Source organism: Monodelphis domestica, chromosome 1 (genome assembly GCF_027887165.1).
Source record: "Monodelphis domestica isolate mMonDom1 chromosome 1, mMonDom1.pri, whole genome shotgun sequence".
In the NCBI taxonomy this organism is placed as follows: domain Eukaryota; kingdom Metazoa; phylum Chordata; class Mammalia; order Didelphimorphia; family Didelphidae; genus Monodelphis; species Monodelphis domestica.
In genome coordinates this window covers 723,939,386-723,967,209 of record NC_077227.1, presented here as the reverse complement: position 1 = coordinate 723,967,209, position 27,824 = coordinate 723,939,386, and the positions used below count along the sequence as shown (strand labels likewise).

Sequence of the window (27,824 nt, the reverse complement as noted above, 5' to 3'; positions counted from 1 at the left end):
TATCTCCCTAGTAATTATCAGAGGGTTCTGTACCATAGGAGTTTAATGCCTGCTGAATTGGGCTGAAGATGTGGGTAAGTGAATAATTACTACTATAAATTTTTTAGTGCCACATTTTAAGAAAGACCCACATCAGCTGGTGGATAACTAGAGGAACCCTCAGTACAGTAATGGTGCTTTAGTTCACATTATGAGAATCAATTGAAGGAAGTAGAGATGTTTAGCTTCAAAATGAGAAGATGTGGGGAGATAATAGCTATCTTTAAGTAAATGAAGGTTCTGTAGGTTCAAGAAATAAATATAAGAAAATAATTGGCCCCAAGGAAGTAAGGGGTAGGTGTTCAATAAAAGATGAATAGTGATTTTTCAGGTATGTTGTAGAGGGGAATTCTTTTTCAGGTACAAACTGAATGAGATGGCCATTGGAGTCCCTCTGGGGGCCCAAAAGTTCTGAAATTCTGTGAATTCTGAATCTGAGAAAGACTACACAGTTTTTTTCAAAATTGAAAAATAAGATTAAAACATGTGCAATTGGGGGGCAGCTGGGTAGCTCAGTGGATTGAGAGCCAGGCCTAGAGACGGGAGGACCTAGGTTCAAATTTGACCTCAGACACTTCCCAGCTGTGTGACCCTGGGCAAGTCACTTGACCCCCATTGCTTAGCCCTTACCACTCTTTTGCCTTGGAGCCAATACACAGTATTGACTCCAAGACGGATTGGTAAGGGTTTAAAAAAAAGTGCAATTAAAGGTTTTTAGTAGTCTCCTGTATGAAAAGAACTGACTAAAGAATTTCAAATGAAGAATTTAGTAGCATTAGTCTCTTATATGATTTACAACGGGTAATTTTATATGTATAGATAATACCACAAACTATATTGTTTCAGACCTCGAACACTTATAATTCATAAAATGTTTTTAAAATGTTAACTTCTGACTTCTTATATAATCAAGGTCGCTAAGCTTTTGTTCTAGAAAGCTGGGAGTGGGTGTTAAATGACAAGCAAATTCTAACTTGATTACAGAGGCTTGGAAAGAAGGTCTCATCATAAAAGCAGAAAACCTAAAGTTTAACAAATTCCTTATATCCAATTCTGAAATAATGGCAAGGATAAAAGGGGAAGAAACAATGGGGAGAAAGACAAAAGGGTGAGGTAGACAGAGGAGGAAATACTGAGTTGACTAAATTCTCCAGGTTGCTTTTTGTGGGATAGCCATGGCATACCATGAAAATATGTTGGTAGTGTGGTAGAGTGGAAGTTTGTGGGTTCTGGAGTTAGATGATCTGGGTTTGGTGATCAGTTGTGTTATTTACTGCTTAGATGCTACTGTTCAAGTTACTTTATTTCTCTGGGCCTGTTTCCTCATGAGAGGATTATACTAGATCAGCGTTGGTGAACCTTTTAGAGATCAAGTGCCCAAAGTTCCCCTTTAAGCCACCTGTGCGTCCCTCGCATTACCCCAAAGAGTGGAGGCAGGAAGTGCTCACATTGGTCTGCTGGACAAAGGGGTGGGGCATGCAAAAAATGTTCTTAGGCATGGTGGATAGGGGGAACAGAGCAGTCCCCTCCCTGCCACCAGGGCACATGCACCATGTCTTCCGTCAACACAGTGCTAGACAATTCCTTTCTGGATCCAAATCCTACAATGACAATGGGTGAAATCTCAGGTCTTTTCCATTCATACAATTCTCTGAGTTTTCAAGATCCTGGGACCAAAGGTTAACCATTCCTATAATAGGCAGGAAAATACTTGATGGCTATCTGAGTGAAAGAGCAGATGCCAGGGAGAATGCTAGAGTTATATTCCTTAATTTTAGTTCTGTTCCTAAATGTTATAGCTGCTAGAATCTAATTCTTTGTATAGGGGAATAGGGATAGTCAGTGGGACAGGAAATTAGATAAAACACTGAAGTCCAGTCAGCATACAACAAAATTTGGGAGAGTTGTTGGTAATGTTAGATCAGCTAGACAAATGTGATCACTGCAGGCTTGTACAGGAATGATATCTGCAGGAAGTAACCAATAGTTGATCAGGAGATAATGAATGAGACTTTAGTGTTAGACCAGGGGGACCTTGAAGGAGTTGGCTTAACTCCACCTGGGTTTTTGCTATTCTTAGGGTGTTGGAGGTTCAAAGGTCAAAATAGTGGAAGAGAACTGTGGCGGTATGGAGTTGTATGCATGACCAAAGGTGGTTGGGAATGTTGGCCTCTCTCACTACTGGCTGACTTAATCTCTTTTCCTGTCACCCTTAACTGGTCATATGAAATCAGTCATATTGAAATATGTTTTTGGTAACAATTACTGAATACAATTTTGTTTCTCAGTTTAAAATTTTAGACTACTTAAAATGCAGGCTTTAGGAAGACAACATAATATAGTACCATGTTGGTGAACATATGGCATGTGTGCTGGAGGGGGAGGCTCCCCTTTCCACACATACCTGAGGACACCTCTCACATCACCTGCCCCTCTGCTCAGCAGCCCAATGGGTGCACCCCATCTGGGGTAAGGTGGGGGGCTCAAACAAGGTGTGAAGGTTACAGTGTGGGCACTTGGTCTCTAAAAGGTTCACCATCACTGGTATAGTGGAAAGAAGTCTATAGATTGATATCCAGAATTTCTAATACTGTCAATAACGAGTTATTTAACCTTAGTTGAGTCACAACTCCTATGGAACCTCATTTTTATTAAAAATAATGGAGAAGCCCGAATCATGTCTAGTTACTTTAGCTTTAAAATTCCAGTTAATTTTAAGAAAATCAACTAAAATAAAAAAATTGTCTTTCATTTGTAAACATTCCTTAAATTATTTTCCCTATTGTAGAGCAATTAAAAAAAGTCCCTCATCTACTTTTAAATATATTCAAAAGCCATTAAGGAGTATAGACTTTGTAAGACCAAATATTTTAGCTTCCTACAAATAGTTCAAAATTGCAAGCGTTGTTAAGAGGATATAACGTTTTATGGCTTAAGGACCAAAAAGTTCTCAAATACTTTCCTCTAATTACCATCTATATAACTGCCTGTATTTCTTAGCCTACAGCCCACACTCCAAAGGGAACTAGATTTAAGATCCAGAAAAATTCTAGGCTAGATCACTAGAGATGGCTGGTGACTGACTAGATCACTAGAGATGGATGGTGACTGTCTGGAGGTGGAAGGAGTGATTACGAAGAAGCAGGCATCTTCAAGAAGAGGTTGTACCAGGCTAGCCTTGTGGTAAGTTTGGAAGAGAATTTCTAGGTGAAAGAACTGCTGTATTTTAGGTAAGCACCTGATAAAGAACCTCTCTACCTCTGTGTGCATAGAGAAGATGGAGAGTGGACTGGATCATAATACATCTGGATGAATGGAGAACTGGTTGGATGGTTGGACTCCCCCAAATCCACTGAGTTAATGACTCAGTGTCAGTGTGGTCTCTGGTAGGGTACACCAGGGATCTGAATTTGGTCCTAGGTTGTTTCCCGTTTTGGACAATTACTTAGGTAAGGGCATAAATGGTAGTTATGTCTATCAGATTTGTAGGTGACACCAAGATGGATGAGAACCAGAAGACAGGTGATAGCAGGAGTTGACAAAGTATAGCCTGCAGGTCAAATCTCACCTCTGCTCCTTTTTTTTTTATAGCCCTTGAGCTAAGAACAGTTTTGGCATTTTTAAATAAAGTCTCATTATAGATCTGACCCTGTAGTCTGCAAACCTAGGGCTATAGCATGGGGAAGAATCCATTAAGATACAATTCAAGAAGAATAAATATAAAATCATATACTTGGGTACAAAAATAATCAATTTTGCAAGTAAAACATGGTGGAGGCATAAGATTAGACAGCAAATTGTTATGAAAAAGATGGGAGACTACAAGCTCAATGACTCAGAAGGGTGATGTGGCAGTCAAAAAAGCCAATGTTGTTTTATAGTACCACAGGATCACTGATTTAGTGGAAGGGGACTCTAGAGGCCATCAAATCCTGGATTATAATATAAGGCATAGGGAACATCCCAGAACAGTTGATAATCACGCCACCCTTTGCCCACATAAGATCTCCCTGGACTATTTTGCTGTGTTCAAGTCTGGGCACCACAGGATAAGGATTGATATCTAAAGGGCATCTTAAGGACAACTAGGATGGTGGAGGGATTTGATTCCAACTCATATGAAAACAGGCTGAAGGGACTGGGAATGTTTAGCTTAGGGAAAAAAAAAAGACTGAAGTGGACAGGAGAACTGTCTTCAAGTATTTGAAAGGCTGTCATATGGTGAAGGATTAGACTTACTCTGTTTGGCCCCAGAGGGTATAGGTAAGTGGAATTTGAAAAGAAGCCAATTTATGTTTGATGTAAGGAAAAACTTCCTAAAATTAGAGATGTCCAAAGGTGTGATGATTAGCTGCCTCCAGAGGTGGTGGGTTACTTGGAAGTCAAGGAGAGACTAGATGATAAACTTGTTGGCTGTATCAGGCCCATTGAAGTATTTTCCAACTCTCAAATTCTGAGCTTAGAGAAGTTCAAGTCCTAGCTTTGTACCCTCAGGTGGGTTACTTCATCTGTGCCTCAGCTTTCTCATCTTTAAAATGGGCATATTATTTTATACCATCTTCCTTGTGGGGCTATTGTGTGTGTGTGTGTGTGTGTGAAATAGAAGGAAAAATGCATTTAGCAGTACCATAAAGCGCTATAAAAAATAGGCTACAAGATGAACTATGCCCTGATTTACTGGTAAAGGCATTGGACTTGAAGTTAATAGACATGGGTTCAAATCCTGATTCTTCTACTTTCTGTGTGTTTTTGGACAAGTTATTTGAACTTTCTCTCCTTCACATGACTATGGTGAGCCTGGCTAACATTTCATCTGAGCTCTATTATTTAAGATAAAGACCTCCTAGCACTTTTGTGTGCTGGTCACATAGTAAGCTCTGAAAAGATGCATGTCTGGCAGTGACATTCAGCTATGTGATATGGATTTTGTGTGGGGGAAAGTGGGGTGTAGGTACACATTCACATTCAAAAGAAAAGGTCAGATTTAACCCTAGGAATTGTACAGGGCTGAAGAAGGGAAGGAGCACCAATGATTATAGGTGCGGGGAGAAGAAAGAGCTTCAGGAAATACCCACCAAACAACAATGCACCAACAGGGAGGGTGTTCTGATGATTTTTTCTCATTTTAGAAGTAGAACATAGGGAAAGGAGCAGTTAGGTGGCTTAGTGGATAGAGTACCAGGCCTGGAGTAAAACAAATTCATCTTTTTCAATTCATATCCGTCCTCAGACACTCTAGCCCATTTGCCTCAGTTTCCTCATTTGTGAAATAATCTGGAGAAGAAAATGGCAACTACTACTTCAGTATCTTTGCCAAGAAAATCCCAAATGGGATCACGAAGAATCAGACACAACTATAACAAGAGTACAATGAAGAGAAAGGGAATAAGGAAATGTTATTTGGCTTAAAAGAGAAAAAGAATCCCAATAAGGCCCTGTAATGCAAGAAGGGGAAACAAAAGTTAATATTGGCTCATATTTATAGTTTGAATGTTTCGTTTTTAATCAGATGGAACCAGTTAAGCAAATTGAACTAATACTGTCTCATTTTTCAGATAAGAGACTGATGTTTAGAGAATAGCTGAGATTAGCCTAAGGTCAGAGTTGGCAAGAGCTGGGGCCAGGCATTGGAACCAAGTCTTTGGAAAAGACAGAGCTTTTCCCATAGCACCACCTGCCTGGAAAAGAATGGGCAGGATACTTAGGAGAGGAGTCCATTTGTGGGTGGTATTCTTTCCTAGCTCCAGTTCAGAGATCCTCACGCTATGGTAAGGATATAAAAAGAAAATGGATTTAGAAAAACTTTAGAATTTTAGTTACAAAAGTAAATGACATGCCTCTTAGGTTCCAAAATAGTAATTTAGGGGCAGGTAATACAATAACAATCAAGACAATTCTTAGTTTCTCTGAAAGTTACTAAATTACAATGAGATGGGTCCATTTTTTTGTTATATAATGAACCCCTCTGACAGTTTGGGTAAACCTAGGCACCTCTTCTCAGAAAGATGTTTTCAAATGAATAAAAGTTTGTAAGATTACAAAGCAAATCATGATTTTTTTCCCCTCCTAATTTCACAGATTTCCTAAAATCTATCCACAAGTCCCTTGGGAGTACATGTACTAGAGTAAGAACTCCTCTTCTAGTATTAACTTTCCTCCTTTGTAACCTTTCCAGTTTTGATAGGGAAATTACAGATAATTTGGGGGTCAAAATAGATCCACAAAAAGATACGCATATAATCTGGTTAGCCACAAGTATGACCTCTGTAAAATTCAGCATAATGCAGTATTACAAAAGTACAAATTGTGGAGAATGGATGTGAATACTTTTTCTTTGCTGACTGGAGTAAAATAGGATAAGAACTCAGAAATGGGGTTTTATCGGATTTGTTGTGAGCTCCTTGAGGACAAAGACTGTCTTTTGACTTTTTTTTAATCTCCAGTGTTTAGCACAGTGTCTGGCACAGAGTAGGTTCTTAATATTTATTAAACTGAATAGAAAAATCTGGAATTAGAAATATGAAAGGTAAAAGGGAAAAAAGTTAAGTATCATAAGTAAACATTCCAGAACTTTGATTTTAGGCATATTCAGAGTACTGTTTTGCTTTACTAGATACAAAGCCCTGAACTAACTGAATCTTTAAAGCACCTACATCCTTATAACCTTATTATGTTGAGAGGGCTCCTGGGATCCTTACTGAACACAGTGCTGAATTGTTCTGGCAACATTTTAACATGTATCCTCTGAGTTGATGATAATAACACTGTCATGTAGATAGACCCAACCAAGACGTTAAGCCTACAAGAATGAACCTGGCTATCTGAAGACAGGGGAGAGGCTCAACCCCAGGTTGGCTGCCCAGTACAGATTTTTTGCCACAGCTATGATCACTCTCTGTCTCAGTCTGCATTGGTGAAAGAAATACTGCCAACAAAATCACAAATCTTGGGAGTTCTTTAGTGACTATACTGCCATTATGCCATTAGGTTTGCACAACAGCCCTGTGAAGTGGATAGTGCAAGTACTGTTATACCCATTATACTGCTGAAAAGAGGTATGGAAAAAGTGATGCCTATAAGGTCCCCAAATCAGTCAGTCCCCCAACACAGCTGTACCAGACTACATGGAGAGACTGGAAAGACTATGCACACACAGGGGCTACTCTCCTAAAAACTCCCTCCACTTTCTCTGTAGTGTGTCCTCTTCATGTTCTAGATGAGGATGGAAGCCCAGAGAGATGAAGGTAAAGTCTGTTCCAGATAAAATGGGACCCATGGAGGCCCCTTTAGGAGATCTTTGGAGTTGAGGGATCAGAGGCAGGAGAGGTTTCTCAGACCTGGGAAAGGGCTGTAGGGAGAAGAGGTTTTCACAGATTTGGCCTACAAGGATCATAGATTTAGACTCCTGGGCAGGGCCTTAGAGATCATCTAGTTCAACCTCCTTATTCTGCAGATGAGGAATCTAGGGCCCAGAGAGTAAGTTAACTTATAGTAAGTGGCTAATTTTGATTGGTTGTATGGATATTTAATGGCTATTGATTTAATAAATCACTTTTTAAATTTTAATATGTTCCCAGGGATCTGTCCTTGGTCCTGTGCTGTCTACATTTTTATTGATTATTTGGAATGAAACCACCAAGGGCACATGTTTGATCAAGTTTGTGGAACACACAGCTGAAATAGCACACAAAAAGATCTTGACTAGAATGATAGACTGAATTAATATTAAATGTTTTAAACTTGAAGAGAGCTTCTAGTAAGGAACCCTTTTATCAAGACATCTTCTCTGCCAGTTGAGCTGCCCAGAGCAATTTTTTGCTCATCCATCTAGCATGGACCAAGGCAGGAGGACCTGACCGAGGGGTCTCTTGACACTGAAACCAGCTCTTTCTTGATAGGTAGAATGTGAAGCACTATACCTGATTTAAAAAAAAAAAAAACATCTTTGCCACATCACAAATACAAGATGAGTGTAGCAGGGGTAGACAAGAGCCTCTGAGACATTTGTGGACCAGGAACTAAATCCAAGTCAACAGTGTGGCCCAGAAGCCAAGGAAACACCATCCAAGCCTGCACTGAGGAATAGATTCTAGAGAAAGGGAGGTAAGAGAGACCCTGTACTATCTCTTGATCAAACCATGCCTGAAACATTCTTTGGTTCTGAGGAATATATGTTAAAAAGGACATTGAAAAGTTGCAGTGTGTCCAGAAGGTTACGAATGAAATGGCCGGAGGCCTGGAGAACATGTCCCAGGGGATGAGTGGAAGAGACTAGCTGGGTTTGGTCAGAGAAGATTTAAGAGGGGGCAAGAGAACCATCTTTGAGAATTTGGAAATGCTGTCAGTCATGTAGAAGAGAGATTAGATTTATACTGTTGGCCTTATGGACCAGAATTTGGATGACAGGAGGAAACAAGAAGCAGATTTATAAATCGAATAAATAAAATCTTAATTATAGCTGTCCAAAAGTAGAATGGGCGGCCTCAGTATGTAATGAGTTTTCCTTTTTGAAGAGTATTAACATCCCCCCCTGTTTTGCTACAACGATCCATTTTTATTTGGACCTGACATTCGCTCTTGTAAGGAATGCCCCCTACCAAAGCAGATTGGTTACCTGTTCACCAGCCAAATCTGGGGAAGTAAGGAGTAAGATGACTTTTCACTCAGTGTTGATATATCAATTTCCAGCTTTCTTAACTATTTCTATTAGATAAGTAACAAGTGATTTTTAGACCTCACTGTTTTTTGACAGATTTAACGATAAAAGATAAAAGTATTACAGTATGATATATTAGAAAAAGACTTCTCTCCTTGTACAAATGCCTCTGAAATGGAACTGGGAGAACTGATTCAGTTCTATCAAAGGAGAGCTTGTGGAGCTGAAGACAGGAAGACTTTTGCTTGATGCCTAATTCTGGTGAAAAGCTTACATTAACTCTAATGATTTTGTGGAATATTGGGCCTATTTGTTTATTTGATAAAAAGGAATATTTGGGGAAAAGGATGGGAGCATGGATGGGGACCTCCCCATTTATTGGTATGAATTCCTATGGTATAAGTTCCCCACTGATGTAGACTTGCAAGCTGGCAGGAAGTCTTAGTGACTAAGGGCACTGAGAGGTGAAGGGGCATGCCCTGGGGATGCACAGAGTGAATGAGTGTGTGTATTTGCCAGAGGAAGGACTTGAACTCAGGTCTTCCTGACTCCATGACTGGCTCTCTATCCAATAGGCCACATGGCCTCTCCAAATGAACCTGGCAATAAATTACCAGGTTTTTGGTTTTTAAAAAATCAGTAAATTGGTTTTAAAAATATCTATGGGGGCAGTTAGGTAGCATAGTAGACAGAGTGCCAGGCCTGGAGACGGGAGATCCTGTGTTCAAATCTGACCCCATACACTTCCTAGTTGTGTGACTCTGGGCAAGGTGCTTAACCCCCATCACCTAGCCCTTACCACTCACTCTACCTTGGAATGGATACACAGTGCTGATTCTAAGATGGAAGGTAAGGGTTAAAAAAAAAGACAATGGCCTCTCCTGGGGAGAAACCATTATACACACAAAACATGTGTGTTCTAAGAGTCTTAGTGCAATTTTGAGCAAACTTAAAACTGTATTTATGGGAGGCAAATATTTTTATAGCCCTTACTTAAATACTGAAGTAGAAATTTAAGTCTATTATGACATACAGTGCATTGAGAATGGTATGAAATTTCTTCAGCTTAAGTCTACTTTACACACCAAATTTCATTCTGTCTTTCTCCAGAATTCTCTGAATCCTACATGTGCAACAGAATTGTCAATTAGTTGTGAGGGCATGAAGTGTTCTGCATGGCTGTAGCATTACTCTCAAATAACTTTCCACAAAAGTAGAGATGTTTTCATCTTGTCTGAACAGAGAAAGAAAAGCTGATCTGGTCTTTACTACCTATGAAGTCCTGGGCCCAGTGAGCAAACTGACACAGATTGTGGAAAATCCAGGGTCCTGGGCTAGCTCTGGCCCTGCTGATAATGACAATCAACAAAGGAACTTTCTCCTTTTGCCACAGCAACTGAATCTCTTTTAAAGGAATTTTAAGAAATGTCCCAATATTTTTGTGGAAAAAATATAACCACACCTAGGAAGATCCTCTTCTCACAGTATCCTATACCCCCTGGGTCGCTAATAGCTCCACTGATTCAATGATCATTTCTATGTAAATGATTCTCAACTCTCTGAATCCAGCCCTGAATTCTCTCCTTACCTTTAGGCTGGGATCAGCAACTGCTTACAGGATGTCCTGAGCCAGACATCCTAGAAGCATTCCCTCCCACCCCCCTTTAAAAACAAACTCTTACTTTCTGACTTAGAATTGATATTAAGTATAGGTTCCAAGGCAAAAAAAGTGATGAGCTGGGCAACTGGGATTAAGTGACTTGCCCAGGGTCACACAGCAAACAAGTGTCTGAGGCTGGATTTAAACCCAGGACTTCCTGTCTCCAGCCCTGGCTCTCTAGCCACTGAGCTAGCTGGCTGCCCCATTTGGAAGCATCTTAAACTCAGGATCCAGAGCTCATTAACTTTCCCTTCTAAATTGCCCTTCTACCAAACTTCCCTCTTACTTTCTAGGCACCACTGCCCTCTCTCAGGCTTGCCACCTCAGGGCCATTCTACACCCTGGATCTTTCCATAGCCTTCAGCCTTGTCTTGTCTTTCCCACTCCAGTTCCTTCTTCACTCAAGATGCTCCCAAGCCTCAGTCTGACCCTGTCACTCTCCTCCTGACTTTCAGGATCAGATAGAAGGTACTGCTGGCTTTGAATGTCCTTCACAACCTGGCCCCATTCTGCCTCCGGCTCTTTTACACTTCACTTCCTGCATACCTGGTGACCCCTGGCTTCCTTGCTCTTTTCCTGGACATGACCTGAGCTCCTTCAATGCCCAGTGGCTTCTTAGTATCCTTCCAAGGTTAGCTCAAACCTCACCTTCTGCACAAGGCCTTTCCCAGTGCAGATGACCCTTTGCTTCCAGTTATACTGTAGGTATCTTGTAAATACCTACTTGTCTGCTTGTGGCCCCTCCTTAGATTGGGAGCTCCTCGTGGGCAGATTGTTTTTACTTTCTGTGTCTCGTGCCCAGCACACTGTAAGCTCAATATTTAATGATCAACAAGGAGCCTGTGATAAAACCTACCTTTGTGTAGCCTATAGGCTAAATCTCTTTTCTTAAAACCTCACCTTCTTTCTTAGAATTAACACTGAAGGGGGGGCAGCTGGGTGCTCAGTGGATTGAAAGTCAGTCTAGAGATACTTCCTTGGCTGTGTGATCCTGGGCAAGTCACTTAACCCCCACTGCCTAGTCCTTACCACTATTCTGCCTCACAGTATTGATTCTAAGACAGAAGGTAAGGGTTAAAAAAACAAACCACAGAGTATAGTCTAAGCAATAGGCCCTAAGGGCTAGGCAATGGGGATTAAGTGACTTGCCCAGGGTCACACAGCTAAGTGTCTGATGTCATATTTGAACCCAGGACCTCCTGATTCCACCCACTGAGACACATTGGCTGGCCCTACATGGTGAGGATTTAATACTCATTTACTTCTGACCACTTTTATATAAGCACATCTGCAATAAATGCAAGGATTTCAATCTAGCAAATTATTTTTATGAAAAGAACTATTCTGATCTTCTTACCTAGCAGAGGCATAAACATAGCCCTTAGTGTGATCTCCTTGACAGCATAGATTATTCTATAAATTGATTCTCACTAGTTAGAAACAAAAAACATTAACTTCTAATTTTACTATATGGTGAATGCTATTATGACATCTGCTGGGTTTTTTCTCTATTGGTAATTAAATTGAATCTGACAACATTTGCATCAAAATCTATGTATCTCTGCCTCATAATCTTAAACATAAACAAGTTCATTTTTACTCTTTTAAAGAAATGCTACAATAATAAAAATAATTTTGATTCTTGTTGAAATAATAAAGCTAGGAATTTTCCTCACTTTTGATGGAGTTTCTTAAACTTCCTTTTTCTTTAAGTGGGGAAACATAAAAATGATTCAAATTTTTGAAGCAGGAGGGCCACAGGTGGGTAAAAAACATTTTGTTTTTAGTGCCACTATTATTTTTCAAAACTTTGGCTCTTTGGAATACCATTAACTCAGAAAAATAGAATGATAACTCTTACCATGAGCTCTTGGCTTGCTTCTCTTCATGTAAATGTCTTCATTTTGTTTTGTGTTTTTGAGTCTATGTTTATAATTTTCCCATACACATTTCAGTTTCTGTCTCTAGGCTCCTTGTAGAGTTCTCGCTACACTGACCTTTGCTCATCCTCTCCCAGGGGGAGGACAAGATCCTGATCAGTCCATTATAGCTAAAGCAGACTGAAAGTGGGGTTTAGGACTCAAAAAATGCAGTTAGGAGACCAAGCCACTTTTGTTATGATAACCTGATCAGGATCTTGAGAGGCAGGAGGAGGGCCTGAAGCTCTGTAAATAGTTTTTTAGACACACTACTAGGAATGCACTAACTACAACTAATGATAAAATGCCAGTTTTTCCTTTTCCCCAATTCTTGCTTATCCTCTATCATGCACTCTGAACTACATTCAGCCTTATGGGACTCCAGGCATGGCAACAACTCAGCCAATACCCCAAATGATTTAAAAGCCCCAGGGAAAGAGGTGTGTGAGGGGTAAGGGGCTCACAGGAGAAGATAGGGGACTTACAAGTACCCAGGATCATCCCCTAATGTTAGAGGGTCTCCTTGACTCCAAGCCTAGCATGCTCTACCCATCATGCCAAACTGCCTCGACTTAAAATGTGAGTGTTTCAAACTGACCACTTATGTCGTTAGAAAGCTTTAATACAAAGCCAATCACCTCACTACATGACAAGAGGCTCATTTCTTTGGACAGCTGAGGAATTGTATTTGATTTTTAGAAATATTCCAAAGAATAGTAATAACAATTAGCCAAAGATTGGTTTTTCATTATTCCTTGGGTATCAACAGTGTTAGGTTCATGTTAATAGTTTCCCACGTATGGTGCTTTGGTTTAACTGTAACATGTAAGGAGATGCCACAGAGAATACAAATAATTCATTATGGAATCCTAGAATTTTAGAACCACAGGGGACTTCATTTTCCAGAGAAGGGGATGACTTGCCCATGGTCCCACAGCTGGCTTGGAGCAAAGCTGGGATTAGATTGTGGCATCCTGACTCCTAGAGTCCATCTTTTTTATTGTTGTTCCTACTGTAGTACTGAATACTATGCCTGCCATTTTAGTTTGTTAGGGCTTCAATACATTCAAATAACAGAATCTGCTAACCAAATCAGCTGTTCTTTCCACAGAAAGCCCTTATCTTTCAGATGGTGACTCACCCAGTTGGCCATCTGCCTCACTTTACAGGATGCTGAGGACAGGTCTGAGTACAGCTATACTGTTACACAAGTCACTCCAACTAAAAACAGCTCCAGCTTACATTTTGGTGGGAGGAAAAAGCAGTAAATGCGCAAGTGGTTCTCATTTCCGAATATAGACTGGTAGCCCACTCTAATTCTTTAAAGGGGGATTTAAAGTTTTGTAGAAAGTTATCTGATTATAAAGCATACTATTCTATCTTCCACAGTGATTTACATAAGAAAAACTGCTAATTTGCTCATTATAAAAATAATTTCACAGATTTTTACCATCATTATTATGCTTTGTATAACATTCCTATAGTATAGGAAAAATAATTTATAATAAAATGTGAAGTTTCTATTTTTATGACATGTTCCACTGGTAAAAAGAAAATTACTTTGCCCCTCTCCTCTGCAAAGTTTTTTTTTGTTGTTTTTTACAGTATTTAAAGGTTTATTCTCCCTTATAGGAGGTGCAGGGGGATAGGAAAGATGTTTTCTTTTAAAAGGAAGTTTTAAAACTAAGAATAAAAAGCTATGAAAATGTTTAAAGTTTCTTTGCATTTCTTATACAGCAAGTATAAATGAGCCTAGTTTCAAAGATCCCTTTCATATAATTGTCTCCCTGAAGCCACCAGAATGGAATTCATTCAAAGAAAAGGTGAAAAAGGAAGGAAATGGTCCTTGGTTTGATGCAAGTGAGGCTCCTTTAGGAGTGAGAAGGGTCTGAAGTATTTTAGACATGTGATTATCAGGAAAAAAGCATTAGTATAGTAAGATCAGGACTACAGGGTCTGGGGAGAAGAATGGAAGATGTCTAGGGACTGGAGCTAAGGAAGGATTTTGTACTGTACTTAGTATCTTATATGCTTAAAATTCTGCTTAGGTATCACTGAGAATGAAAGTCATATATAGCTCTACAGGTAGAGGGCTCAGGGCTCAGAGGAAGAACCATCGGTCAGGACCTATGGAAGACCCCTTTTCTAGTGCCTGTTCTGGCCCTCTCCATCTTTAAGGATGAGCTGGAACCCTGGAAAGCTATTTGTGCAGTGCCTAGGACCCAGTCTAAAAATGACAAGCAAATCATTTAATCTCACTCTGCACATGTCTCTTGTTCTTTCTCCCCAGAAGGGGTCAGATGTAATTGAGACACAAGTTCTTCCAAACACTCTCAGTACCATCCTTTTCTCCTACCTACCTGGCTAGACTCTTCCCCATAGGGTAGATAGGCTCCCTCTCCCTCCCTTTGCTGTCCACTCTCTACCCCTGCCAGAAAGCAATGTACTTGGGAGTCAGAAGGTCCTCGGTTCAAATATAGTTTCAGACATTCCACAGCTGTGTGACACAGGGACAAGTCATTCTAACTTCTGTCAGCCTAACATTTTCCATTTTAAAAATGTGGTGGACCGTCTAGCAGCACTTATACTTCCTATAAGATTCATGCAATTTAGGCTGGAAAAGTCCTCAACTAACAGAAAATTTTGACCTCTGACTTGTCCATGCTTACATAGGAAGGAAGTGGCTTTCATGTTCTTTAATTGGTTGCACAGGTGCTTCAATATTATTTTTAGTACTTGGATGGATGCTTCCTACCCTTGTAACCTTGGGCAAGAATTCACTGAACCTGTGTGGGTCTCAGTTTCTTCATCTGTAAAACCAAGGGGTTGAATTAAATGGCCTCTAAGGCTCCTTCCAGCTCTAGAGATCTAAGATCCTATTGCCTTCTAGGCCAATTTTTAATCAGTCTAGAATATTAGAGAATAAAGTGCCTCTGGGATCTGTCCTAGGTTCGTGCTGTTCCAACAGTTTTACTCAGCATTTGAATGGAGCCTAACAAAGTATGCTTTCAGATTTAGCCAAAGGCCAGAGGCAGTAAGGAAAGTCAAAGTTCTGGATGACAAAGAGGACTGGGCCCAAGGGTTTTTATAGATTTAGGGTGCTCCTAGGGAGGAAATGTCTTCTACTAATACAAATTTTCTATAACTTAATATTAGAGAGCTAAGTCTAGATAACACAGATATGAAATGACTTGCCCAGGATCACATGGCCATATGTTTCAGAAGCAGGACATGAACATGTCTTCCCTGACAGCTCTCTATTCACTAAGCCTTAAAAAAAAAAAAGAAAACTGGATTCTGAACTCTGATTTCATGGGTTTATGGGAACTTCCAGGGGAGGAAGCTCCTCCTACCTCAACATTTTCTCCGGAACCTCTGGTCCTAGAGTTGACCAGATGACTTAGGGAGTGAAAGTTTTTATACAGATATGTTTATATAAAATATAAGTCTATATATGTATGTATATGTATGTGTTTTCACTTGACCTCTCGCCTTCCAAGCCTGGGACCCTTCTTACTTCTCCCTTTCCCCATCTCTTCTCTCCTCACTTTTTCATAGCTTTTTCCTGGGGTCTCCTTTCCTTCTCTCTGTTGATCACTTCCCTATTAACTTTTATATTCCCTTTTCCCCTGCCCTTTTCTCTCCTAATCCTTCCATACCTCCCTTTTCCTGAGGGATCTCCCTCTTTCTTCCACATTATCTCTAATTCTTCCACACCCCGTTTCCCCAGGTTTTTCTTTCTTTCTACCCCCTTCTCTCTTAATTCTGACATATGCCCCAGCCTCGCCCTATCCCCCCACCCCTGCCCCTGCTCCCCTTTCTTTCTGGCCCTTCTCTCTCCTAGTACTTCAATAGCCCCCTTTTCCTGGGGGTCCTCTTCTTCTGCCCTCTTCTTCCTCCTGGCTTTTTCATAGCCGCTTTCTTTCCCCGGGGCTTCCTTTCCTACTGTCCCCTCTTTTCTCTTATAGCCCTTCCATACCCCCCTTTTGTCTTCCTGGAGTTCCCCTTTCCTCCTGCCCCTTCCTCTCCTCTCTTCTCTCTCTCCTGATCCCTCTATACAGCCCCTTTCTCTCCCCAAGATTTCCTTTTCCTCCTACCCCCTCCTCTCTTCTCTCCACTCTCCCCAGCTTCCTCTCCCTGCCCTCCCCCGCCGGGCCCCTCCCCCGCTCCTGGGCGGGGCCGGTCACGAGGTGCGTCCCCTCCCCCCGCTGGAGGGGCGGGGCGCCCCCGGCCCGTGGCGCCCCCCCCCGGGGCGGGCACTCACCTTCTCGGAGGCCGGGGCGGGGGTCTACATTACAACTACTGTCCCCCCTCCCCGCCGCCGCCGCCGCCGCCGCCGCCGCCGTAGAGGAGCCGCCGCCGGCGGGGGCTCCGCAGGAGGGGGCGGCCCCGGGGCCCGCGCCCGCTCCCGCCGCCGCCTCCGCCGCCGCCGCGCACGACGAGGACGAGCCTGGGGGCAAAGCCTCCCCGGGCGGCGGCGGCGGAGGCGGCGGCGGCGGCGGCGGAGGCAGCGGAGGCGGCGGCGACGACGAGGTGACAGCGCTCGGCGCCGACGCCATGTCAGCGGGGCGGCCCAGCACGCCTGCGCAGGAGGCGCCCTCGCCTCGCGCCGCCGGCCCCGCCCCTCTGGCCCCCGCCCCGCCCACCATCTCCCTCTGCGGCCTGACTCCGCCCCAACTCCGGCCTCGTTCTCGGCCGCCCCGCCTTAGCTTGCAGAATGCCGGCCACCCACTTTACGTCACAGTGGGTGACGCCCTCTGCCCGCCCCCGGAGCTCCGCCCACCTGCTGGAGCGCGTGCGCCTGCTGCTAACCGCTGGTGGGGCTCGTGCTAGGGGGGGAGGGGCGGACTAGAAGTGAGCATCAGGCAACTTCGCAGGAGTTCGAATCCCACCTTTGCTCTTTAGCCCAGTGTGGCCGGCTCCAGTCTCTGAACCAGCGTACTCTTTTGGTTAGCATGAAGACCCCGGGAATCCCATCTAAATTTATGACCGTAAGAAACACAGTACGTGCCTGCCTCTCTAGTAACGTAAATTGGATTGACCATCGGTGAAATCAAGTATTCATTGAAGGCCAGTTAACCTTAACAGATACTGATGCTGTATGGCTGGTGGGGTGAGCCAGGGGAATCTTCCCCCGAGATTAAGGGATGCGGGGGGGCCAGAGCGGATAGCGCTGGCCTCAGAGTCAGGGAGAGTGAAATAAATTAAAAATAAAGTGACTTAACCAATCATGCTTAAAGCCTGACCAGCTCGAGTGGGAGGAGTTTCCTCCGAAGAAGTCACTGTAATCACAAGTACAGTTGCTATCCCAATACAACAATATATAAGTAACAATGATGTAAGTATTAATTATGAGTAATAATAATTATATGATTAAAATGAATAATGAATAACCCTGAAAATGGGCTACAAATCATGAACAATAATAAAATGAAGAATTCAACATTGTGCTTGTACAATAGTTGTAGTAGGTGTGATGAAAATTGCCTTCATTATATATTTAGAGCTTCCTTAGTGGGTGAAAATAAACATTTTTGGCCCCGACTGTGTGTCAGGCCCTTGTGCCAAGCTTTGTGGTGGTGGTTCTACCAGAGGACAGGCATGAATAGCCTTCATAGAAACATTTAGGATGGAGATGTCTAAATGTGTACATCTCGTGTTTCTTTTGAGCCACTAAAATTCTGCTTTGCTCCCAGCACACAGTGCCTTCTTTGAGGTGGGCATGCCAGTGTCTACTGTGTCTCACAGCTGATGCCAACATTTTCCCAGGACAGTTTGAGAGGGTCCTTGTATGACTTCTGACCTCTAGGTGAGCCCTTTCTTCTTTGCGTTCTTTGTGAAACAGCCTCTTAGGTCCATGTGCTTTTGGCATTTAAACCATATGACTAGCCCATTAGTTATGCTCTCTGCAGTAGACTTTGAACGTTTGGCAGTGAAGCTTGAGAAAGAATTTCATGTTTTGGTACCTTGTCTTGCCAGATGATCTTCAGAATCTTCCTCAGACAATTCAGATGGATTCGATTCAGTTTCCTGGTCTAGCACTGGTAGATTATGCAGGTTTCACAGGCATATAGCAATGAAGTCAGTCCAGTGGCTCTGTAGACCTTCAGCTTGGTAAATAAACCTCTTCTTTCTCACACTTTCCTTTGGAGCCTCCCAAACACTAAGCCGGCTCTGGCAATGTGTGTATCAACTTCTTCATCTACGGGGACATCCCTGGAAAGCATACTGCCAAATTAAGTAAACTTATTCACAACATTCAACATTTTTCCATTTGCTACATGGAACCAATGGTTCCACTTATGGATGCTGAAGTCTGGCTGGTGGAGAACCAAGGTTTTCATCCTGTGAATTGTCAGGGCCAAATGAGTACAAGTGGCAGAGAATTTCCACGTTCTGCTGTATTGCAGTCTCAGAAGTCCTGGGTACAGAGGTCCGCTCTAGAGCCAAATTGCCAGTCATTCGGACTCTACCACCGAGATAGCAACTCCGATGGGCTGACCCTGTGGTTGGAATTCCAAACCTATGTTTGCCTAAAACACAGCTCCTGAGAAATCACAGGAGGCAAGCGCGCGCTCACACAGAAGGCAGAAGAAATAGCACAGACACCCTCAAGGTCTCTCTAAAGAACTTTAATATTGATTGTGAGGCACAGGAGAAGACACAGGACCACTCAGCATGGCGTGCCCATATCAAAGAGGGTGCCCCGTGAATAAAACAGCTGTGTAGAAGCATAAAGGAAACAAACACGAGATGCACAAATCCAGAAATATCTCTGTGGCTACTGGTACCCGACCTGGGGTAGAATTTCCGTGCTTGGATTGGTCTGATCAGCCTCAAACGCACTGTGTCCTGACCCTAACATTGTGATGTCATAGACCTCATGGAAAATGAAGGACAAACAGCAGTCTCTTAAAACAATTTTTATAAGAAAAAATAAAAATAGGAAGAGAAGATCAACAAAATCAATCACTATTGAGCAAATATGACATCATATGCAATGTTCCATGCCTCCACAAGCTCCCCATTTTCTACCTCTGCCAAGGGGATGGGGTGGGGGAATGTGGTCTGGGCTCTTTGGAGCCAACTCATTCTTTGTATTTTTGCCACATCCATTTTTTTTGGTGATGATCGTCTCCATTTACATTATTGTAGTCATTATGTTGTTTTCTTGGCTCGTTTGGCCTCACTTCAGTGGTTTTCTGTGTTCCCCCTATCCATCGTCTCCCAGCACAATATAAGCCCATCACACTGGTGTGCCACCATTTTTTCTTGCTCTTCTGCAGTCATCGGTAGCGTCTTTGTTTCATGTTCTTGGTAACCCTAACCAGCAGCGTTCAAAAGGAAACATCCTGGAGATGCCGTCTGAGCAGCACACCTCGGTAGGCTCTCCCATGCTCCCGTAGTCATGGCTTCTGGAAAGCGGAGGAACTCGGACACTTTGGGTGTATTTGGTCCAGCTTTGCTTACCACTCACCCACGGCGTAGTTAAAATGGTGGTAAGCAGCCCGAGTGCTTGGATTCCAAGCAGTCACAAGGTGGAGGCTTGGGAAGACCTGCCACTCACTGGCCTCTCAGGGTTCCCTTAGGCCAGTGGAGAATTGAGCAGGCCACCAATGACCAGGGGCAGCTTTCCCACCGCACCCCCACGTGGCATTCTTCCTGCAGTGGATGCTCCATGGCCACCAGACCAGGGACCCTGGCCTGGAGTTAAGGACATGGGATCTTTTCACAAAGACACAAAGCCCGAATTCTTACAACTAAGTGAAGCTTAGAGTGCTGTCATGAAGGCGTCGGGTCACCTGGATAGCTGTCAATCCATCAATCAACTAGGATTTCTCTGTGCCAGGCACTGGGGAAACAGAGACCCCCTCTGCCCCCCCCCCCCCAACTCTCTTTGCTCCTGCCCTTCCATTCTACAGCATCTGTACACATAAGTGCCTATAAAATAACCCTAGTCAGCATTGAGGGAAGGATCAGGGGAAGGTGGCCCTTGAACTGAGTTTTAAGGGAAACAAGATAAAGGATTATAAGAAGGAGGTGTGAGGAGGGACTCGTGAATGAGAGGCAGGGATGGATATGAGCTGACTCTCCTCAGATATTGCGTATTCAGGTGACTGGCCAAGCTTTACCCTCAGCTTCCTTATCTGTAAAGTGCAAGGGTTGGACTCCCAAGGCTCCTTCTAGCTCTAATCTAGGAAACTAAGTGTGGCTTCTGGGAATGGGGGCAAGCTAGAGCAAAGGATGGTAAGAGACAGTCTGGACTGGATAGTGAAGTCCATAAAGGGGAAGAACAGGGAATAAACATGTATTGATCACCTGCTCTGGGTCAGGCACTATGCTAAGCACTTTGCAGATAGCTCATTTGATCTTCACAACAACTCTGAGAGATAGTTACTTCTTATTATTCCCACTTTATAGTTGAGGAAACTGAACCAGAGACAGGTTAAATGACTTGCCTAGGATCACTAGGGCTATTAGGTGGCATAGTTGCCAGGCTGCTGGGTCTGGAGTCAGAAAGACCTGAGATCTAATTCAGCCTTAGATACTCACTAGCTGTGTGGCCCTGGGCAAGTCACTTAACCCCAATTGCTTAGCCCTTACTGCTCCTTTGCCTTGGAAACTTAGTATTGATTTCTAAGACAGTAGGTATAGTTTTGGTTTGTTTGTTTTGTTAAAGGAAAAAAATTAGCAGCTTTTGGGAAAAGAGTCCTAAAATTTACTGAAGAAAATAACTTCCTAAAAGTCAGAATTAGGCAAATGGTAAAAAGAGGTACAAAAATACTAAAGAAAATAACTTCTTCAAAAATCAGAATTCACCAAATAGTGAAGGAGGTACAAAACCTCAATGAAAAAAAGAACATCACAAAAATTTAAATTAGTTAAGTGGAACCTCATGACTCCATGAAATGTCAAGAAACTAAAAAGTCAAAAGACTAAAAAATAGAAGAATGACATTTCACAAGAAACAGTTGACTTGAAAAATGGTTTGAGGAGAAACAATTTAAGAATCATTAAGCTAAGAATCATTAGAAAACCATGTTGGGGAAAAAAAAGAGTTTAGGTATTATATTCCAAGAAATTATAAAGGAAAATTGCCCACATATCTTAGAACCAGATGACAAAGCAGAAATGGGAAGGAGACACCATTAACCTTCTGAAAGAAATCCCCAGATGAAAACTTCTGAGAATAGTATAGTCAAAATCCAGAATTCCTAGTGCAAGGAGAAAATACTGAGAATAGTCAGAAAGAAATAATTCAAATACTGTAAAGTCACAGTTAAGATCACACAAGACATAGCAACTGCGATCTTAAAGAAGTAGAAGGTTTGGAATATGCCATTTTGAAAGGCAAAAGAGATAGAATTACAACCAAACAAAACTGAGTTTAATCCTTCAAGGGGAAAAATGAATATTTAATGAAATAGAAAACTTTTAAGTATTCCCTGATGAAAAGATCAGAGCAGAATGAAAAGCTGGAAAGAAGTTTCATGGCAGGACAAGGCATTAGCGAAGGAAAAAAGGTGAAATTTAATCATATCCTGTATATAGCTTGTTTGCATGCTGCCTCCTCAAGGACAAAGACTAATTTTGCCATTTTTTGTATCCTCAGAATTTAGCCCAATGCTTTGAACCTAGTCGGTACTTAATACTTAGTTACTGTCTGACTGATACAAGATACACTTAGTTACTGTAGAGACAACTCAATGTAATGCCTCCTTTAATCCAACCAAACAAGTATTAAGTGCTCTCTACATGTGAGGCACCATGCTGGAAACTAATCAAAGGAAAGATTGGGAAAACAGCCCTTGCCCTCAACAAGATTATAGTTTTCTGGGGGTAAATCAGGATGAACTGAGCTTAAATGGTACTCCCAGGCAAAGAGTAAGACCAGTGAGTGATAGAAAATAGTATAAAATAGTGACATTTAACGTGAGCAGTAGAGACTTCTTGGTCCAAAGAAGGAATCACAGACTCTGAGCACTGGAAGGCACCTCCAACACCTGTCTGAAGGAGTGTTAGCTTTCAATTCTGGAAGGATTTCGAATGAGCCCTAAGATCTGTGAGCCCAAGGCAAGATGCCAGAACACCCAGCAGACCAAGGCAGACAGGAGATCCATCAAATAGGCAAGTCCTTGCATGTTGACCTGCCACCAAGCTCAGAAATGGGCTTTGAGGGGTCTGACAGTCTTGGGGCTATTGTGTAATGGACAGAGACAGGGAGCATCCTAGAGTTTGGGCCCACGTTCTCAGATCAGAACAAGCTTGTGGTTCCCTCCCATTGCTCACAGAGAAGAATTTGAGAGACCCCTTTCAAGGCCTGGGGATACCTTGACTAAGATTTGAAGGGGAGGTCCAGAAAGCCACCCAACTAAGCGAAGAAGGGTGGCAATTTTAGGCAAGCAAATCCTTACTTCACAAGGTTTTCTGAGTGCCTCATCCATGGAATACAGCACCTTCTTCATTAGAAAACTCTGCCAAAGAGGCGAGCAGCCAGAATTAGATCATCGATCACTAGAGACGGGCCTTACCTGCTGCTGAGGGATAGGGGTGGGAGCTGGAGCCCTGACATTTAATTTCTACATTTGAAACCATCAGGTATTGCTGTGTCGCTGTGCCAGAGTATTCTCTGGGGGAACAAGGGAGCGAAGTCCCAATACTCAAGACCCCACTTCTCTGCATAAAGGTTACTGGGGTCTATACCCCCAGAGATTTGAGAACTAAAATGGAAGACAACAGATTCTTGGATTATTTATTTTTCTAGAGGTAAAAAGTAAAAAACAAACCTTTAGAGTTCTTTGTGTTACAGGATTTATTAGATTATTGCTAATGTTAAATCAGTATTGGCTTAACCTGTCCCTGAGTGATTTCTAAAACACAAAGCTGGAATGGGAAGAGTCCCAGCTCAATATTCTGGGATATAAACTCACCTTAGTACTGGGCTCTCTCCCCTTGTATACTTGGATCCCAGTTTAAGACATATCTCCGAGACAATAGAGAATGATCTTTTACCTCAAGAAATTAGGCTAATGACAATCCTACCTAAATTAGTTTACTTACTCAGTGCTGTGCCAATCCAACTACCAAAAAACTCTTTTATAGAACTAGGGGGAAAAATAAAGTTCATCCAGAAGAACAAAAGGTCAAGGATATCGAGGGAACTAATGAAAACAATATGAAGGATGCTGGCCTAGCGGTATCAGATCTTAAAGTTTAAGGGGTCCCCAAACTTTACACAGGGGGCCAGTTCACTGTCCCTCAGACCATTGGAGGGCGAGACTATAAAAAAAGACCATGAACAAATCTGTGTACCGCTGACTGGGATAGCGGAGGCTGCAGCACCGGCTGTGATGTGCCCGACACACCTTGCACATCACCACCACCACTATACCAGGCAGCAGTGTACACAGTGCAGAATTCCCTCCCCCAGATCACCGCTCACCATTGACGTCTTCCATTGTGCAGCCACATAATCCTTTGCAAGGTGCCTCGTGCAAAGGATTATGTCACTGGAAGTAGTACTGTATGTGAGTGATGACATGCTTTGACAGGGTTCCTCTCACTGATGACCAATGAAAGAGGTGCCCCTTCCAGAAGTGCGGTGGAGGCTGGATAAATGGCCTCGGGGGGCCACGAGGGATCCCTGTCTTAAACTGTACCATAAAGCAATAATCCTCAAAATAATCTGGTACTAGCTAAGAAATAGAAAGGTGGATGAATAGAATTGATTAGGGGTAAATCACCTCAGCAAGCTAGTGTTTGATAAACCCAAAGATCCCAACTTTGAGGATAAAAACTCACTATTTGATAAAAACTGCTGGGAAAACAGGAAAATAGCATGGCAAAAATTAGGTATAGATCAACACCTCATAACCAAGATATGGTTAAAATGGTGATATGATTTAGATGTTAGGGGTGACATGATGAGTAAATTAGGGGAACACAAAATAGTTTACTTGTCAGATCTCTGGAGAAGGGAAGAATGTATGACCCAACAAGAGATAGAGAACATTACAGGTTGTAAAAGAAATAATTTTGATTATGAAGGAAAACAAAAACTGGGGAAAATTTTACAGCAAATTTCTATGATAAAGGACTAATTTCTCAAATATCTAAAGGACTAAGTCAAACTTATGAGAATATAAATCATTCCCCAATTGACATTTGGTCAAAGGATATGAATAGGCAGTTTTCTGATGAAGAAATCAAAGCTATCAATAATGATATGAAAAATTGTTCTAAATCCCTCTTAATTAGAGAAATGCAAATCAAAACAACTCTGAGGTACCATCTTATACTTATCAGATTGGTCAATAAGTCAGTAAAAGAAAATTATAAATGTTGGAGGGAATGTGGCAAAATTGGGTCAGGAATGCATTGCTGGTGAAGTTGTGAACTGATCCAACCATTCTGGAGGGTAATTTGGAATTATGTCGAAAGGGCTATAAAACAAGGTATACTCTTTGATCCAGTAATACCATTACTATCCCAAAGAGATAAAAAAAAAAAAGAGAAACAACTTGGCTTGTACAAAAGTATTTATAGCTGCTTTCTGTGGTGGCAAAAGAAAAAAAAATTGGAAACTAAAGAGATATCCATGAATTGAAGAATCGCTGAACAAATTGTGGTATATGATGGTGTTGGAATACTATCATGCTATAAGGAATGATGAAAAGGATGATTTCAGAAAGAGCTGGGAAGATCTTCATGAGCTGATGCGGAGGGAAATCAGCAGAGCCAGGAGGATAATGTACACAGCAGCAGCAATATTGTGGAACAATCAAATGTGATAGACTTTAACTACTTTCAGCAATACAATGATCCAGGACAATTCTGAAGAACTTAAGACAAAGAAGCACTCTACCTCCAGACAAAGAACTATTGGAGTAGGAATGCAGATGAATGTATGATTTTTCTCTTATTTATTTGGGTATATATTTTAGCATTTGGGTTTTATAAGATTATTCATTTACAGAAATGAACAATATGGAACTATGTTTTGCATGATAATACATGTATAACCCAGATTAAATTGCCTGCCAGCTTCTGGAAGGGGAAGAGGAGAGAGAATTTAGATCACATAACTTTGGAAAACTTATGAGGAAATTTATAATTACATGTAACTGATAAAAATTTTTTTAAAGATATTTCATAAATAAATTAGGCTTAAAATAGTATGGAAACTACAGAAAACAAGAAAGAAAAGAAAAAAGAAAAGAAAAAGCAGGAAAGGTTGAATCTCTTATCTAAAAGCATGGAGGAGGGCGAGAGGGAAGACGTATTTAGTTGTTTTCTCTGCTCCAATAGGGACAGTCTTCTTCATTCAGAAGACTTCTCTTTAACTTGATCTATTTTTGGGATCCTGGACAAGTCACTTAGCATCCCTCTTCCTGGGCCTCAGTTCCATGACCTTTAGAATGAGAAGGGTTGAACTATACGGCCTCTAAGATCACTGCCACCTCTAAATTTTGAATCCTCCTTGTGCAACTGGAAGCAAATTACTTTAATTCTCTGGTTAGTTTCCTTAGCTGAGCAATGAGACTGGGCATTGATAAGCTCTGAAGTTCTTTCAAGATGGAGCCCAGGAAGTCTCTGAACTTAAAAAAAAAATTATTTTAGATAACTATTTCAATATAATTGGTTTACTTTGTAATTTTGGTTATTCTGTGCAGTTAAATTTATATTGCTGCAAAGGACTCCAAGGGCTTCACCAGATTGCCAAAGGTGTCCATTAGACTGACACCAGCAACTGTTTTTTGCCTTTTTTTTGGTATCCTCAGTATTTATCCCAGTGCCTGGCACATGGTAGGTATTGGCTAAATTCTTGGTTGACTTGACTTTTACCTTAGACCTATCATCCCTTGTTATGGCTCATGTCATCTCATTTTCACTTATAAAACCACCTGAGTTGCTCTAAGGTCAGTGTTTCAGTTCTTTTCTCTTTTAAATTATATTTCTTATTCCCAGTTATATGTAGAAACGGATTTTAACACTTAGTTTCTGACATTTTGCCATCTAAATTATCTTTCTCCCTCCCTGACCCCCTTTGTGAGATGGCAGGCAATCTGATCCAGGTTATGCAGATTTAGTCCTTCTCCCAGAGCTACCCAGTATATCTATAGTTCTTTTTTTTTTAAGCCCTTACCTTACATCTTAGAATCAATACCGAGTATTGGTTCTAAGGCAGAAGAGTGGTCAGGGCTAGGCAATGGGAGTCAAGTGACTTGCCCAGGGTCACCCAGCTGGGAAGTGTCTGAGGCCACATTTGAACCCAGGACCTCCCATCTCTGGGTCTAGCTCTCAATCCGCTGAGCCACCCGGCTGCCCCCTATACCTATATTGCAAAGCCTGGTAGCAGCCCATCTTTGTTCCCAAACCCATATGGTTTAATGCTTCCTTTTGGATTTTCTAGAGGACTAAAAATCCTTCAGAAGGCATTATTCAAAGTTAGATGTGTCCTGTGCCATTAAAACAAAGGCAACCAAAGGGACCCAGAGAATGAACCCTGCCTGACACCAGGATGGGCCAAGGGCCACACAGAGCCTGGTGCCAGAGCCAGGTTTCCAGGCTGTCACAGATGGGCCTTATCAGGCACTGTCATGTTGAGGGAAGCCTGCTATTGTGCTGCTATTTTTACCCCAGGCCACTTGCTGGAGAAGTCGGCGCCCGCTTTGTGGGGCCTTGCTCCACCCCCCCCCCCCCCCCCCCCGATGTATTTTTCCTAAATCCCGTGTGTTGGTTCCAAGGCAGAAGAGGGCGAAGGGCTGGGCCACGGAGGTTCCGTGACTAGCCCAGGGTCACTTTCCATTTCTAACCCAGCCCCCTGGCTGTCCCAGAATGGATTCTTGACTCTTTCAAAGATGGAAAAGTAAAACCAAAACAAAGCCCTGGATGTCCGCATCACCAAGCAGGCGTCCTCAGCTGTGACCCCCACGCCAGTGTGAGCCCCAAGGACGCCCTTGGCAAGAACCAGAGAAGGGGCCAGCCGAGCGCTTGGAGCCGGTCTACAGGAGGCGTTTTGACAGCCTCGCAGTGATCCGAGAGGCCCTGCCTGTCTGTTGCTTGGTGACGGCACCCTCGTTAGACGGCTCTCACATCCACCGGCGCTTTATCCTCCCCTTCGAGCAGAGCAGAGCGCACCAAGTCGTGAAATAAGCCCTCCAGTAGCCTGGCGAGTCCCACAGGCTTGTGGGTGGGTGGCCGGCTGGGGGTCAAAGCATAAAGATCTTGTACAGCTTCACGGCCATCACATCAGTAGCCTCTAATTGGGCTCCTGGCCTTGGGTCTCTCCGGTTTGTCCTGGGCTGGGCGGGCGGCTCCTCCCCGGTACCTCAAGTCATATCGAGGCAGACAGAGGTCACTCAATCAGAGGCCCAGCTGCCCCCAGTCATCCACCAGTCTGATTTCTTGAACCATCCGAGTCTCCGTGGTGGTGTCAATACCTTTTAATGCCTAACGAGCACTGGGAGTGGCGTTGGGGTGACAGGATCCGTTGGCTCTGCCGCACCACTCCACTCCAGCCTCCGCTTCACTCCCTGCCAGTCATTTT

General features: G+C 42.6%; 1 protein-coding gene and 1 long non-coding RNA gene across 4 annotated transcripts in view; one reads left to right on the top strand and one right to left on the bottom strand.

Annotated features, from left to right (window-relative positions):
* The window catches only part of KRCC1 (lysine rich coiled-coil 1), a 39,571-nt gene extending 22,723 nt beyond the window's left edge, over nt 1-16,848 (bottom strand). For 2 of the 3 annotated variants that reach the window (XM_056813150.1, XM_056813154.1), the window contains exon 1: nt 16,539-16,848. In XM_056813150.1, the coding sequence (XP_056669128.1) occupies nt 16,539-16,833 (295 nt within the window). In that variant the 5' untranslated portion in view covers nt 16,834-16,848. Of the gene's footprint in view, nt 1-12,216; nt 16,367-16,538 lie in introns of those variants that run through there. The other variant, XM_001379346.5, reaches the window with a different exon arrangement.
* Nucleotides 16,780-26,934, top strand: LOC103095548 (uncharacterized). The gene is made up of 3 exons (XR_459716.2): nt 16,780-17,277; nt 17,971-18,083; nt 22,874-26,934. It is a non-coding gene; the product is annotated as an uncharacterized LOC103095548 (long non-coding RNA).
* Nucleotides 26,935-27,824: the final 890 nt, after the last annotated feature.